The 17557-nt window shown below is 40.1% G+C and overlaps 1 protein-coding gene across 4 annotated transcripts in view; it reads left to right on the top strand.

The window, feature by feature from the left end:
- Positions 1-17232, top strand: part of LOC124554705 (WD repeat-containing protein 7) — a 388339-nt gene extending 371107 nt beyond the window's left edge. For all 4 annotated transcript variants that reach the window (XM_047128342.1, XM_047128340.1, XM_047128341.1 and 1 more), the window contains 2 exons: positions 1286-1390; positions 15023-17232. In XM_047128342.1, the coding sequence (XP_046984298.1) occupies positions 1286-1390; positions 15023-15205 (288 nt within the window). In that variant the 3' untranslated portion in view covers positions 15206-17232. The remainder of the gene's footprint in view (positions 1-1285; positions 1391-15022) is intronic.
- The last annotated feature ends 325 nt before the right edge of the window (positions 17233-17557 follow it).

The following is a 17557-nucleotide window of genomic DNA, read 5'->3' as shown; positions in this document are numbered from 1 at the left end:
CGTCGACCTGGGACCGGACCGCAGCGACGCACGGATGCACGCCAAGACCGTAGGATCCTACGCAGTGCCGTAGGGGACCGCACCGCCACTTCCCAACAAATTAGGGACACTGTTGCTCCTGGGGTATCGGCGAGGACCATTCGCAACCGTCTCCATGAAGCTGGGCTACGGTCCCGCACACCGTTAGGCCGTCTTCCGCTCACGCCCCAACATCGTGCAGCCCGCCTCCAGTGGTGTCGCGACAGGCGTGAATGGAGGGACGAATGGAGACGTGTCGTCTTCAGCGATGAGAGTCGCTTCTGCCTTGGTGCCAATGATGGTCGTATGCGTGTTTGGCGCCGTGCAGGTGAGCGCCACAATCAGGACTGCATACGACCGAGGCACACAGGGCCAACACCCAGCATCATGGTGTGGGGAGCGATCTCCTACACTGGCCGTACACCACTGGTGATCGTCGAGGGGACACTGAATAGTGCACGGTACATCCAAACCGTCATCGAACCCATCGTTCTACCATTCCTAGACCGGCAAGGGAACTTGCTGTTCCAACAGGACAATGCACGTCCGCATGTATCCCGTGCCACCCAACGTGCTCTAGAAGGTGTAAGTCAACTACCCTGGCCAGCAAGATCTCCGGATCTGTCCTCCATTGAGCATGTTTGGGACTGGATGAAGCGTCGTCTCACGCGGTCTGCACGTCCAGCACGAACGCTGGTCCAACTGAGGCGCCAGGTGGAAATGGCATGGCAAGCGGTTCCACAGGACTACATCCAGCATCTCTACGATCGTCTCCATGGGAGAATAGCAGCCTGCATTGCTGCGAAAGGTGGATATACACTGTACTAGTGCCGACATTGTGCATGCTCTGTTGCCTGTGTCTATGTGCCTGTGGTTCTGTCAGTGTGATCATGTGATGTATCTGACCCCAGGAATGTGTCAATAAAGTTTCCCCTCCCTGGGACAATGAATTCACGGTGTTCTTATTTCACTTTCCGGGAGTGTAATTTTCAATGTGTGTTCTAATTATGCTAGCACATGGGTCACTGTATCTATTTTCTAGTGCCTGAAATAAATAAAACATGACAAGGAGAGCGAAGAGAGTAGAAAGATGCCTCATTGTATCCTGTAATTTGTCTGTAAATCATTCTATCCATACGACCAAAACGTTGCAAGAATTTCCACCTATTGTACTCTTATTAAAACTGTTTCAGTTGAAACTCACAGAGATTAAAATTACTTACTTTTGCTGCATTCTTTTATTACCTGAATATTCTTCATTTCACAGATGATTCCAGCTCATGGAGCAGCAGTTACTGCCAACACATTCTCACCAGATGGAAAATACTTAGCCACCTACAGTTGCAGTGAGAACAGGCTTTCATTTTGGCAGGTATATTGCACAGTTGATTACATTAGTTTAGTTGTAACTTTAGTAAGAAATGGAAGTAATGATTTATTCATGTCATCAGATAACATTTCCAATGAAACCCCCAAGACTTCAGTTTTTCACTTAAATCATTTTCATTCTCATAATCAGTTATTTTGCGTTTGAAGCTGAAACATAAGAACTGATGCAAGATATAGCCATGAAGACTGTGACAGCTACTTTGTACACTGACCAAGGGGAACCAGTCTTTGTTTTGGTTCAATTTTATTGACAGTATCTTCATTAAAATAAACACCTTCCAACAGTCTGTGTATTTCCCAAATTATATTTACATGGTCGCACTGTGAACTGTGCCTACACTATTGGTGTTAAGTTTCATATTATTGAAAGCTATGTTTGTTTTACTTTCAAACAACAAATTAATTTGTGAATATGGCTACAAGTTTACCTTTTTCTTATAAATAGAGATGAGTTAGTTATTCCTACCCAGCACCTTTTACAACTTACAATAATAGAAATTCTTCTATGGAGTAGGACAAGACGTCAAGGAGAAACTTTTTCAATTTCTTTTCAGGTTTCACTTTTCTGTCTGTCAGACATTTTGTATCACTGGGCAAGTGATCAAAAATTTTGGTTGTAGCATTGTGCACCTCTTTTTGTGCTAGAGACAGCCTTAATGTGCAGTAATAAATGTCTTTTTTACTTCTGGTATTATAATTATGTATAGTATTGTTCCTTTTGAACTGCAGCTGATTATTTACAACAAACTTCAGTGGGACAGTGAAGACTTTTATTTTTATATGAATTAACTCAGAACATTATTCTATATGACATTATTGAATGAAAATATGCGAAATACATCAACTTACTGATTTTTATCTCCTCAATATTTGCCATGATTCAAAGTGCACATGTGGCTGAACTAAGTTGTTCTAGAAGTTTCAAAATGTATTCTTTCCTGTTTAAATTCTCATCAGTATTGCCAGCTGAAATTTTTGAAGTTTCCACTCTGTTGTTTCCTCATGATGTGTTACACTTATCATTGGTATAGTACTTGGAGGTGTACAGAACTGGACATGTTGCATCTTTTTGAAATTGAATGGGAGATCATTAGCAGAAAATAAGTCATCGATACTTTAAGAACATTGTTTACCATTTCATCTGTTGCTGCATTTATGCTTGGATTGATTACAATACTAGTGTCATTCACAAAAATAATTACTTCTGCTTGTTGTATATTAGATGGAAGATCATTTACATGTATGAGGAACAACAGCGGACCCAAGGTTGAGTCTTGAGGAACCACATCTGTGATTTCTCCCCACCAGTCAGAAGAATCCCCCCCCATCCGATTACGTTGGTTGAATTACTAAGGACAACTTTCTGCATTCTTTTAGTTAGATGTGACAGTATCCGCCATACCATCAGTTGCATAAAACTTTAATTTACCTCAGAGAATATTGTGATTCACATGTTCAGATGCCTTAGGTCAGAGAAAATACCAACTAATGCTTCCAGAATGAGATTTTCACTCTGCAGCGGAGTGTGCGCTGATATGAAACTTCCTGGCAGATTAAAACTGTGTGCCCGACCGAGACTCGAACTCGGGACCTTTGCCTTTCGCGGGCAAGTGCTCTACCAACTGAGCTACCGAAGCACGACTCACGCCCGGTACTCACAGCTTTACTTCTGCCAGTACCTCGTCTCCTACCTTCCAAACTTCACAGAAGCTCTCCTGCGAAACTTGCAGAACTAGCACTCCTGAAAGAAAGGATATTGCGGAGACATGGCTTAGCCACAGCCTTGGGGGATGTTTCCAGAATGAGATTTTCACTCTGCAGCGGAGTGTGCGCTGATATGAAACTTCCTGGCAGATTAAAACTGTGTGCCCGACCGAGACTCGAACTCGGGACCTTTGCCTTTCGCGGGCAAGTGCTCTACCAACTGAGCTACCGAAGCACGACTCACGCCCGGTACTCACAGCTTTACTTCTGCCAGTACCTCGTCTCCTACCTTCCAAACTTTACAGAAGCTCTCCTGCGAAACTTGCAGAACTAGCACTCCTGAAAGAAAGGATATTGCGGAGACATGGCTTAGCCACAGCCTTGGGGGATGTTTCCAGAATGAGATTTTCACTCTGCAGCGGAGTGTGCGCTGATATGAAACTTCCTGGCAGATTAAAACTGTGTGCCCGACCGAGACTCGAACTCGGGACCTTTGCCTTTCGCGGGCAAGTGCTCTACCAACTGAGCTACCGAAGCACGACTCACGCCCGGTACTCACAGCTTTACTTCTGCCAGTACCTCGTCTCCTACCTTCCAAACTTTACAGAAGCTCTCCTGCGAAACTTGCAGAACTAGCACTCCTGAAAGAAAGGATATTGCGGAGACATGGCTTAGCCACAGCCTTGGGGGATGAGTACCGGGCGTGAGTCGTGCTTCGGTAGCTCAGTTGGTAGAGCACTTGCCCGCGAAAGGCAAAGGTCCCGAGTTCGAGTCTCGGTCGGGCACACAGTTTTAATCTGCCAGGAAGTTTCATATCAGCGCACACTCCGCTGCAGAGTGAAAATCTCATTCTGGAAACATCCCCCAAGGCTGTGGCTAAGCCATGTCTCCGCAATATCCTTTCTTTCAGGAGTGCTAGTTCTGCAAGTTTCGCAGGAGAGCTTCTGTAAAGTTTGGAAGGTAGGAGACGAGGTACTGGCAGAAGTAAAGCTGTGAGTACCGGGCGTGAGTCGTGCTTCGGTAGCTCAGTTGGTAGAGCACTTGCCCGCGAAAGGCAAAGGTCCCGAGTTCGAGTCTCGGTCGGGCACACAGTTTTAATCTGCCAGGAAGTTTCACCAACTAATGCTATTTTGTTTCTTAATGCTTGTGAAATTTGGTGAGTGAACGTGTGAATGGCTCTCTGAGCAACTATTTTGAAATCCAAACTGCGATCATTACAATTAATCATGCAAATCATCCATGGAATGTGAGCACGACTAACTCTGATTCTTCGTAGACATCTACAAACAAACTCCACTATCAGTTGTCGATGCGGTCCATGGAGGAGGGTACCGTGAACAATGGCAAGTCATTTCCTTTCCTGTTACACTCGCAAATAGAAGAAAGGAAAAATGACCATCTTAAAACCTCCATATGAGCTCTAATTTCCTGCATCTTGTCTTCTTCATACGTACGCGAATTGTGTGTTGGTGGCAGTAGAATCATTCTGGAGTCGTGTTTTGCATTTGAGTTCATGAATCATCTCCGTAATACTTGCTTGCTGATCTAACCTACAGGTAACAGATCCAATTGTTTCAATGTCTTCCTTTAATCTGATGCATGGGGATTCGAAACACTCGAACAGTACTCAAGGATGGGTCACACTAGCATTCTGTCTCCTTTATGGATAAGCTACATTTTTCAAAAATTCTTCCAATAAAATGAGGTCAAACATTCGCCTTTCCTACTACAAAGCTGATGACATTATACCACTTCATATTGCCTTGCAGTGCTACACCAAGATATTTAATTGGTGTGACTGTGTGAAGCATCTCTCTATTAGTGCTGTGTTCAAATGTCACAGGATTGTTTTTCCTACTCATCAACATTCAGTTACATTTTTCTACATTTAGAGCAATCTACCATTTATCACACCAACTAGAAATTCTGTCTTAAGTCATCTTATATACTGCTAGAGTCACTCAATGACAACATCTTCTCATACACCACAGTGTCATCAGCAGACTACCGTAAAGTGCTGTTCACCCTAACCTTGTCTCTGTTGAACACCTGTCATCAAGGACAACAAAATGGGTTCTATTACTTAAAAAAATCTCTGAGCCACTCACATATCTGAGAACCTAACCTGTATGCTGGGACCTTCATCAGCACACTGCAGTGGAGCACCATGTCAAATGCTTTCCGGAAATCTAGGGATGTGGAATCTACGTTTTGTGCTTCATCCATGGTTTGTAGTATATCATGTGAGAAAAGGGCAAGCTGAGTTTCACATGAGCGATGCTTCCTTTGTGTAGTGCACCCTTGATCTATCAAAGGGAATCCTACCACACTCCACCCTATAATGCAGGTCCAGAAATCTACAGCCATGACCATAACATTATTGACGGAGCCTCTCATTGACAGCCCCTCTTAGTTCCAAAACAAAGGATCCCGATCGACTCTGCATACAATGCTGCAAGTTGTGAACTTTGCTTGAACCATACAGATGAGGTCAACAGTCTTCAGCGCATCTGTCAGCCTCCCATAGCCTCAGAACCCAAGTGTCAGGTGTCATTGGTTCCTACACAAGCAACAACTTGCCGACTGCTGCACCCTGCACTCTTGATAGGCAGGGATAGGACCTCCTCTACATCTTGGATGAGGTTCACCAAGTGCACATTGGAATTCCTTCTGACCCTGGGCACTATTCCTCCCCCCCCCCCTCCCCCCCTGTGTGTCTGCTCAGAGCCTGCTGAAGGAGCAGCTATGAGCCTATTTACAGAGTGAATGGGTGAGGCCAATTGGCCAGCCTCCAATTGACTCTCCGCTTTGAGTGATGAGACCATGCAACAATTGCCACTGTCCCTGCAGTGTGCAAGGATCCTCTGCATCGGGTACACTGGAAGGTGCCTTGACAGCAGAGCCTATGGGTGAAACAAGTGACACCTGAGGTGCTCCATGTGACATGCCAACCTGCAGACATCTGACAGTGGGTCTTCAGCTGTTCACAAACTGAGGCCAGCTGCTTTTGCATCTGTGCGCACTCGCACACTTTCACTATCAGTCATACAACTACCAGCTTGAGAATTAAAATGTGAAGCCAAACAAAAAAGCTAAATACATGACTAGGTAATCTCCTAGTGCTTCACCAATGGAGGCTACTAGCTGGCTGAGCTGTGGCCAGCAGTTTCTGGCCATACAAAATAAACAAATGCATGACTACTGCACTACAGAATGTGCAAATGTACACATTACCATTACTAAAATGCAATACTCTACCTCTCAAATACAAAAATATGCAATAAATTTTAGAATTAAACTTCACAAGCACACAAAAATGCACAAAGAATTTACGAATTAAATGTAGACTCAGATGGAAAGCTAAATGTGTGACTTACTAGTCTCCTGGCACTTCACCATCAAAGGCTGATTAATTATACGACAAAGATAGTTTCCTATACTAGATCAGTGTCCCAAGAAAACCTCTTTCATGGAGTCTGTTGACTACTATACCAGTAATATAATATCTGTGTATGTACCTGGCAAATATGCTGCCAATCTAGTTCACGGGTTGATTGTTTCATCAGGGTTTAGTGAATATTCATTTAATGATGATCTTTTCTCTCACTGGCATACTATGTGTAGACCAAGCTCTGTTCAAAGACTGTGAGCCTATTGTTCATGGTAAAAGATTACCCACATGTTATTCCTTTTATTTCAAATAATCTGTTGATGACCACCAAGTTTTTTGTGTGAATTCCATTGTATATGATCAGCTTGCAATATACTATAGCACATTGTTGTGGACCATCCCCATTCCTCAAGTTTTATTCACTTGGGCAGTGAAAGCAATCATTGATACATAATTTGCCAAGTTTGTGATAGTATAATGTGAAATATACCTGTTGTGATCCATTTTTGTGTGTAAACCCCAGAATCAAGATTCTTGTTGATGAGGAGGGAATGCCTGTTTTATTAAACACTGAGAAAGAAGAGCAGTGTTTATATCACATCAGGAGCAGTAATTATCATTTTCTTGTGTATTTCCTAAAAGTTAAATGCATGCAGCCATAGTTAATCAACGTAAAGAAGTATCATGTACCTGGTGCTGCTTACGTGACATTCCTCTCCAAGTATTATACCACTAAATCTTTTGATGTATCCACAATTTTCTTTGGGATTTTCTCCACTTGTTAAAGGCCTGAGTCCCGTGTGAAGAATGCTTTCACCTCTTCAGCAGCTGGAATACTTCAGAAGGTGAGAAGTTGCTTATCACAGCTCATTCTCTACTTGTTTCTTGTTACTCCCCCTCCATCCGCTAGGCCACCAAAATTTATGTTCATTATTTTCATATAGTTACAATATGTAGGCTCCCAGGATATACTTCCATTACTCCCACTACTGTGTATGTAGATTATCTGCAGATTTTGGCCACTGAAATATAAATTGACACATTTGGTCCCACAAGTGTTTTGTTGGGAGAAGGTCCATTGAATTTGAAAGCCAATGCAAGCTGTCACACCCTGCTGATTATATCAGGCTACTATCAACTGATATTTCATGAATTACCCACAGACACTAGAATGTTTCTTGAGTCATAACTAATGGTGTCTACACTGTAACCTACAACTGCAAAATCAATATTTCACTGTAAGAGATGGTCCAGGTTGTCAAAGCGATGCTAAATTGTGGTGTATCAATTTTTGTAGATTAGCATTGTTCAAGAATTAAGTGAGTGCTATGTAATGTCATTTGTGTCTCCATTGCTTGTGTGGTTGGCACCATGAAGGATTGAGTTTTTCTTTGAATTGGTGTCGAAAGCATCCTGTTAACTGACATCATGTTTGAAGTCGAACTTTGTTCACTCAGCTTCTAATGATGCTTTAGGACACAGGAAGAGAACAATGCAGAAGAATTACTTAAGGAATATCAGCTATTCACATCTCTTTCCAATCTGTAGTGTGGGGATGGGCAATTGAACCATGCTAATTTAATGTATGGTTTTCATCAGTCCGAGTTACAATATAACATATCACTGTGTCTCGAGATGAAGGTAATGGAATTACAGGTCCTAACACTGTGTTGCAAGGACAGTTCCTACCTGCAAAACTGAGAGAAATTGGTGTTGGAGGAAGATCCTTTTGCCAAAGTTGATTGTTGTTCTCAGATTCATTCTCAGCTGTTAGGTGGTCATCTTTGCCCCTGGCCACAATTCAACCATGATTGTTTCAGGTGGACGGATAATGGATTATCAAGTGCACGCAAAAGACTGCACAAATGAGTTTAAGTGGAACATTACATGATCAGTACCTTTGATGGTTGGAGTAGCATAGGGATAGACTAAGATGTTTTGTGGGCTGTCTGGGCAATAGAAAAAAATAGAAAAATTCTTAAGAAAATATGGTAAGGAAAATAGGGATAATATTCACAGTACTTAATCACAGCTAACAATTAAATATAGTCAGAGCCTTCCTTCATTCATCACTTGCAATTGAATGAATTATTCACTATCGATTCATCTGGTGAAAACTGACCCGAAGCTCACGTTAAGTCTCTCCTAGTTCGTACCTTGGTCCAGCTGTAACCTCACCCTCCCCCCACCTGCTTCAACTCACCCATGTTAACCATCCAAGAATTCCTCACTCTCAACCTTGCCTCACTTTTCTCATGACACAAACCTCTTGATGGAGGAAAGAAAAGCCATCAGCAGTCTCAAAATATGCCACGACCTGATAATCATCCCTGTGGATAAAAGCTCCACCACTCTTCTAGTGAACTTCAGTGAGTTTGGTTGAAAATTTCGACTCACTGTCTATCACCTCTACTTGTAAGCCTTGCTCTGTAGGTAGTACTGCAGAAGCCCTGTGTGACCTCAGATTTGTAGGCACACATGCTTTTGTATCATGTGCGCACTGTTGATGGGTGTAGAATACACTAATGCCTTTAAATGTATCCATAGCCAGAAATCTAACAGATTAAGTTCTGGTGAATGGTACAGCTGTGGTACCTGACCACCCCTACCAACCACTCACTGATTAAACAATTGTCATAGGTGTAGTCATACAAGACGCAGAAAATGGTGGTACCCCACTATCCATAAACAACATTCTTTGTCTTTGTGCAAATTGTGAGTAATTTGCCACATAGATGACATAATTATTCCTTGTGGCTCAGTGGCCTGGTGCAAGTCTTTAAATTGGATGTCATTTCAGCATCTTGTGTGTATACCTAATATACCCCAGTAATCCTACTGGGGAATGGGGACCTACAGTTTAACATCGAATCTGAACTGAATTTGAGCCAAATGTCATTTCTGGTGAATCTTCACAGAACTGATTGATTGAAGAGCATCTGTTAGTTTGTCTGGTAATGTTTATGGCTCTATGAGTCTGTCACCCAAGATTTGCTTCCCACATATTCATACTAAGTGAACCTGGTGCTTTGCTTCCACTCATGTATTTGCATATCCCCAAACATGGTTATTGTAATAATTTATGGTCCCACTGTTTATGCACCCTGCATCATCTGTGTAAAAAAAAAAAAAAAAAAAAAAAAAAAAAAAAAAAAAAAAAAAAAAAAAAAACAACGACAACTGCACACTGTTAATTGTGGACCTTGTCTTCACAAATGTACCATGTCTGCAAGTCACTGTAACAACCTGCTGAACCTTTTTTTCAGATGGAATGTGACAGAGAGGAGGATATTCTTTGGTGCACATGACATGTACCAGTTGATTAATGCCACAAACCCGTAACAAAGTACTGCATCTGCCATTTCACTGTTTATGTTGTTCACATTCCATGGATTGACTTGTTGTGGTGCCAGCACAAGCCTGTAACAATACACATGGAATGGCTTGTGTAGGAGACAGTTGTAAGAGCTATGTATGACAACAAGAAGACTAACTACAGAGACAAACACAGCCAATAAAAAATGAGCAATTAACATCAAAAGAACCACTGCATACTGACCATCCTCACCCTCATGCATCGACCTGTTTATGGACCAGGTAGAGCATCTTAACTAATCAAGATTTTAAATCACCACACTGTTGCAAGTTCATTGGTGGTGGTGTACTGGATTCAGGACTAAGACATTAAATCTCATTCCTTCACAGCCTTAAAACCTATTTTCCATTTCATCTGAGCTTCAGCTCAGCCTGATGTCGGGCTTGGTGGAGTAGTGGTAAAGAGCATGTCTGAAAACTGAGTGATTGTTTGATTGAATAGCATTTGAACCACAGAAACTTTCCAGTATGTCTTTAACTTAGCCTTAACCTCTCAGTTATCTGAAAATTCACCAGGAATGATATGGTTAAGGACACACAAGTGTTACATTTCTTACTTAGCCACTCCACAACATGTGCTTTATTCATTCCTCCTTCCATGCTGGTGGAAGATGTAGAAGATTAAGCAGCCCGTTATTCAGGGTGAACCTAAATTTCACCAACAAAATTTCAGAAGTTGTTCAGGAATATGTTCAGAGTATTTTGGAACAAGGAACCCGTGGTCTCTTGTGGTCTTTCAAAGTAACCATGTAATTACAATTTATTCAGTATGTTAACCCATTTACACTTGTTTCTGTAAAAATAAACAAAACATACAATTCAAAACCCAGAGTAAATGAAACAACCATTATACAGTTGCAAAAGTACTATGATTTGTGATCGCTCAGGTTTTCTTGGCATGATTGATTAATGGTGTGCTTCTGGGTGTTCAGTCGAGTTTTCTCACACAGAAGTTAGACTACTGACCCAGTCATTGTGCTATTATGTGTAATCACTGTCTGGACTCCAATCAGACTGCAGGTAAACATAACGATGCAAGTCAGGCACCTAAGGAAGATGACTGGGTTGGTTGTCAAAATATTGTGCATAAGATAGAACTGAAAATTCAGTTGAACGCCCAGAAGTACACCATTACTGTGCTGTGGTTGCTGTTGCTGCGAGAACGGCTCAGCTTACCAAGATTTTGCCGCTCTTCTTTTGCGTTTGATGAAACCATAAATGAGGTTCATATTAGCCAACTCTTTATTATTAAACCTGTCCATAAGCTGTGCATCACTGTTAACATAAAACAATTATCATCATTTAAGACTGATTATGCCTTTCAGCGTTCAGTCTGGAGCATAGTCCCCCTTATAAAATTCCTCCATGATCCCCTATTCAGTGCTAACATTGGTGCCTCTTCTGATGTTAAGCCTATTACTTCAAAATCATTCTTTACCGAATCCAGGTACCTTCTCCTTGGTCTGCCCCGACTCCTCCTACCCCCTACTGCTGAACCCATGAGTCTCTTGGGTAACCTTGCTTCTCCCATGCGTGTAACATGACCCCACCATCTAAGCCTGTTTGCCCTGACTGCTACATCTATAGAGTAGCAAGTACTATCTTGCCTATATCTAAAACAGACATGGCCAGAAAATCAAACACAAGACAGAACTGAGTGGTGCTGTATATAAGCTTGAGGGCAAAAAGTAATGTGAGCTTACTCTTCTTGATCTGCAAGGTGCATAATAATAAAGTGTGTCGGCTTCAGAATAGATTGCTTATGATATTTTTCCAGAAATAAATACAGCTGAACAATTATTTTTGTGTTGGAGGCACTCTTGGTATTACATCTTGAAAAATATTAAGCAAACAAATACACTCGGTATATTAATTTTGAGATTATGTATGAAATTTCAATTGCCTTCCTATCACACTACAACTCAGTTAAAATTATTACAAAGTTATAACTCTCTCTCTTTTGCTGGCATTCAATTGAAAGAGTTGCACCAGGTGCACACACATATGTACTTGCATGTTTTCCATTCTCCAGCCCTTGCTTATGTTCTCATTTACAGCTTAACACCTCAAATATATGGTAAGTAGTTATCTTCACTCATTTTGCTTTCATTATTATACCCAAAATGTTCCTAACTTGCTTTTTTGTGTGCTGTGTTCAGTAAAGAACAGGGCTGATTTTTCGTATTAAGGGAAGAGTGGTGGAGGGTAGTTTGTGATGGCAGCACAGGAGGTTAGGTCTATTGCAGAAGATATGAGATCAGCATCCTGACATTTTTTAATGTGTGCAATGCTCGTTGGACAGCTGTGGGCACATCATCTTCACTCTACTGTGGTGTGTGAAGGAGAGGGTGAATAAATTGTGCATAGGATGGCAGAAGTTTATGAAGATGGCCAGTACTATCTTGCCTAATGACACAATCGCAAGTTCAGCACGTAAAGCCACGTGGCACATACCCAGCAGTGCTCACTTGCATGTAGGATGTGATGTCCCAGAGTGTGAGCAGGCTTTATATGCTTCCTTTACTCACAACTATAATTCATGTTGTCTTGACATAGCTAACTGGCATGTTTCCTTAGCTGCATAGTAAGGCCATGTCGCCATTGAGTCACAATCGGTGAGTGCTGTCTCACATGGAACGAGAGAAGGAGCTGCTGGCTGGCTGAGTTAGCTGAACTGTGTGGTGGAGAATGAGTGGCACTTGCAAAGCTTTGCAATGCTGATGTAGTGATTGTGTTGGGAGCAAAATGTATTAAAAATCTGAAGGTGAAGAAAAACATTAAAGACTAATAATGCACTGGATGCATAACTTCAAGCCAGCTTGATAAAAATGAGAGAAATTTCGAACTGTGATCAATGGTTCAGTGTTTCTTGATTAGCACTGGAGCTATATTTGGTGAAATAGGAGAGCTGATACTTTGATACTGGGAGGAGAATCTGGCAGAGCACTAAAAGATCTAAATCAGCAGCTTTCTGTCAAAACTACTGATATCCTTGGGAGAGCTGGCCATGACAAAACTATTCCATCTGGTGTGCAAGATGTATGGGGGTCCTCCGTCTTCAAGAAGAATGTAATAATTCCAATTCCAAAGAAAGCAGGTAGTGATTTGTGTGAATATTACTGACCTATCAGTTTAAAAAGTCATGGTTGCAAAATACTATGCAAACATACATTTATAGGATTTGTAGACTTAAAGAAAGCTTTTGACAATGTTTACTGGAATACACTCTTTGAAACTCTGAACGTAGCAGGGCAAGAAAACAGGGAGCAAAGGTCTATTTACAACTTGTACAGAAACCATACGGCTGTTGAGGGGGGAGGGGTTATGAAAGGGAAGTACTGGTTGAGAAGGGGGAGAGACAGATATTGCTGCTGATCTCCAATGTTAGTCAATATGTACACCGAGCAAGCAGTCAAGGAAAGAAAAGAAAAATGTGGAAAAGGAATTAAAGTTCAGGGAGAGGAAATAAAAACTTTGGGGTTTGCTGATGATATTGAAATTCTGTCAGAGACAACAAAGGACACTGGAAAGCAGTTGAATGGAATGGGCTGTGTCTTGAAAGAATAATATAAGATCAACATTAGCAAAACTAAAACAAAGGTAATGACATGTAGTCATATTAAATCAGGAAATACTGAGGGAATTAGATTAGGAAATGAGACACCAAAGTAGTATTTGAGTTTAGCTATTTGGGCAGCAGAAAACTGATGACTGAAGTAGAAAGGGTAGACTGGCGATGGCAAGAAAAGTGGTTTTGAAGAACAGAAATTTGTTAACATCGAATATAGATTTAAGTATTAGGAAGTCTTTTCTGAAGCTGTTTGTCTGGAGTGTAACCATGCATTGAAGTGAAACATGTATGATGAACAGTTCAAACCAGAAGAGAATAGAAACTTTGGAATGTGGTGTTTCAGAAGAATGCTGAAGACTGGATTGCTAGAAAGTGTAACTAATGAGGAATTACCACATAGAATTGGGTAGAAAAGATCTATGTTGCACAACTTGATTAAAAATAAGGGATTAGTTGGTAGGAGACACATTCTGAAACATCAAGGGATCTCCAGTTTAGTACTGGTGGGAAGTGGTGGCAGGGAGATGCAGGAGGTGGGGGTATAAATCATAGAGGAAGAAAAAAGGATGAACAAAGTAAGTGGGTTCAAAAATTATATAGGTTGTAGTAGTTATTCAGAGATGAAGAGGCTTGTGTAGGATAGAGTAGCATGGAGAGCTGCAGTAAACTAGTCTTTACACTGGAGACAACAACAACACTAAAATACCAGTAGGCATCTTCTCATATACCTTCCATGAATCAGTATGACAAGTGACTGTTAGCTGAGTATTTTGGTTAGTTGTTGATGAAAATATTTTTATTGTCATGTTTCCTTAAGCTTGCAGTTTTTTACTTGGAGAAGACAACTGTGGAATAGCACCAGATGTTGAAGCTAGCATTTGGAGATAACACTTCAGGTCAGACATAGATGTATGACTGGTATAAGCATGTCAGAAATGGGCAAACATTGACTATTGATGATGACAGTTAAAGTTAGTCATTAGCTGAAGGAATTGGTGAAGTTTGTGACACATCTGCTTCAAGACAGTCACAAGTAACATTGCCTGCAATTATATAGGGACCTTAAACAACTACTTCAAGATGGTTCAGACTTTCTTTCAAAGGTTGTCACTGGTGACAAAAATTGGGTTTATGGCTATGATCCTTATATAATCAGCTATATTGGATTATATATGGGGTGAGGGGGTGGGGCGGGGGGGGGGGGGGGGGGGAATCTTGATAAGTGGGTAACTTTTTTAAGTACATGTTGATCATTTTATTAGTATATCAACAACATTTTATACTGATAGGTTCATTGAGTATGGGAGCAGTACGAAAATGCTCCATGAGCTCAAATGGATCCCCTTCCGAATTGACCCATATTTGTGTAACATGAACTTCTTTGTTAATTTGGCAATCTCTCATCATACCTACATGTGATAGCTTTACCTTGATTGGCACTAGCTCCACACATCTTTATATCTACCATAACAGTACAAGGAGTTATGTTTCTGTTACATATTTGTCCATTATAAAGTTGTTTATGGAAAGATATGTTCAGAAACTAAATACATATCATTTGCTTTCTGTTACAGACTTCAACAGGTATTTTTGGACTGGGAAATTCACAGACCCGATGTGTGAAATCATATTCGACAGCACCAATACCAGATGTTTCGCGCCTGAATCCAATGCGATTAGCTAAACTAGTGTGGATAAATAATCGCACAGTGTCCCTGATGCTTGCAGATGGATCTGAAACAAGATTCAATGTCTAAAAATTTGTTTACTCAGTATATTTTATGAATGGAAAAGAATATTGGGTTCTTTATGAAAAGATCTTTTAGAATGGAGTTTGTGACTGGAGATTATTAGTGGAAGCTTTGTTTGGCTTTTTAATAGCTAAACTGTGCATGAAATATTTCAAACACAAGTTTGTGTATTGAATGTTGAATTATAGCTTCGATCTTGCAATAGCCTGTATGGATTTTTAAATTTGTGCCAATTTGAAATTATTGATCACAAATCCATTCTTTAAAATCTTTATTAACCAAGTTGTAATGTTCACTCCACCCACAACATGCTGTGATAAGTTCATTGTTATAAAGTAATATATTGTTGTACAAAGTTCTGCTGTTAAATTCCATTTGTGAATAGATGCATTTAAACATTGGTTTTCAGCTCAGATTGTGTGATCTCTCTCTCCCTCTCTGCCTCTCTCTCTCTCTCTCTCTCTCTCTCTCTCTCTCTCTCTCTCTCTCTCACACACACACACACACACACACACACACACACACACACAAAAACAAACCATATGGTACAATGTTCTGTTTTCCAGCTTTGTTTGTAATAATCATACTAGGATTGGCTTTTTTCCAGTAGAAAAAGCAACACTGATTATCAGTTTGTTTTTCATGTATTTATCTTCTGGAGCTTCAGCCACGTTGACCAGGATCCAGCATGATCAAATATGTGGAAGGCCAATATTCTTTGCTAATAATGTGACAACATTGTTTTGTCTTGATCTGTGAGGCTTGAAACTTACTGTTAAGAAATTCTTGTGTTCGAACTCGTACCTGAAACTCATTGTACTTTGGTGATACAAAGTTTATGGCTATGAAGATTAATGATAAAGCAATGTAAATAATTCAAATTGAGAATTAATTCAGCATAATGTACTTTGAGAAGTGCTACATGAGATCTCTTTATCATCTGGTCCGAGATTACAATACATTAATTCGATGACTGATTTTACTGTTATACAGTAATTCTAAGGCATTGCATAGCACTTTAGTTATGTGGTGCTGTTGTCCATCAGTATATCATACAATATAAATCTGTTGTTTCATAATTCACAGCTTTCAAATCAACATGTTGCATAAAGGTATTGGTGAATGTGTGTTTAAGTATGCATTTCAGAAGTGTCCCTGTACATTCCACATATTGAATATTAGTCCCATTAATTTCAAAGTGAAATTTTTTAATAATAGTTAATTCACTGTAAGTAACTTAAAAAGAAAATGAGGATACAAACTATCCCTAGTTCAGTTTTTGTGAGACGCACAGGCACATGCAATCCCCATTAATATTTTATGTTTTAGGTTAACAGATATTAGTAAACATCACAGAAAAAGACAGCTTGTTGTGCTGGAAATTGTCAGCTATATTTTATTATTTTCACCTAGCTATTGTATTAACATTTATATATTAATTTAAAATTATCGTTGCCCTGTGTTCCACTGAGAGAGTTGTCATTTGCACAGCTTATGATAATCATTACAGACGAGTGTTTTGCAAATAAGACTTGCATATTCCAACATAATTTTGTCATTTCCCCATGCAAGTCATTTTTCCTAATTTTATTCTTGAGTATTTATTACTGTCTGTCTGTTAAAACATATTTGCACGTACTAAAAAAGAAAAAATTAAGGTTTTGATGGCACATAATTGGATTTGCAAATAACTGGTAATTACTGGTTTGTTTTAGGTGTATATCACTTGACTGATGAATGTGTGTGTGTGTGTGTGTGTGTGTGTGTGTGTGTGTGTGTGTGTACACGTAAGTGATTGTTGTGAAAATATTTCTTGACCAGTTGTGTTCCATTACTTCATCATCAGATTTTTGTTAAGTTATATTTTTACTGTCTGTAAGTGGTGGTGTTAGAAATGTTGCAGTGTGATTGTGTGAAAAAGTTTGTTGTTGATGCAATGAGTTACCAAATTGTTGACAATAATATGTACTTAGATGTTCATTGGGTTTATGCCCTTATGTATCCCAAAATATAAAAAAAAAATCCCTCAAGTCTGTAGTCTTTCTTTTTTTGTCCCATGTAAAGGTCACTTTCTGCAAATTTTCTTTTTTATCTTTCACCATCAAAAACAGCTAATTCTAGATCATATTCTGCAGACTTAGTGCCAATTGTTACATACACTAACACATTATGTGGGTTGATATTTTCCATTATTTATTCAAAAGGACAAGGCTGGATCTTCATCTCACAATCTGACCTTGCTGCAGCCACCTACGAGATGATATCGTTAATTACTGTAAATAAAGTTGATATTTATATGAGGCAAACAACTGTATGATCACAATTTGCAGTGGTCCCACTAAGATATGAGTACACAGG

This window comes from Schistocerca americana, chromosome X (genome assembly GCF_021461395.2).
Source record: "Schistocerca americana isolate TAMUIC-IGC-003095 chromosome X, iqSchAmer2.1, whole genome shotgun sequence".
NCBI lineage: Eukaryota > Metazoa > Arthropoda > Insecta > Orthoptera > Acrididae > Schistocerca > Schistocerca americana.
This window is presented reverse-complemented; position numbering and strand designations above follow the sequence as displayed.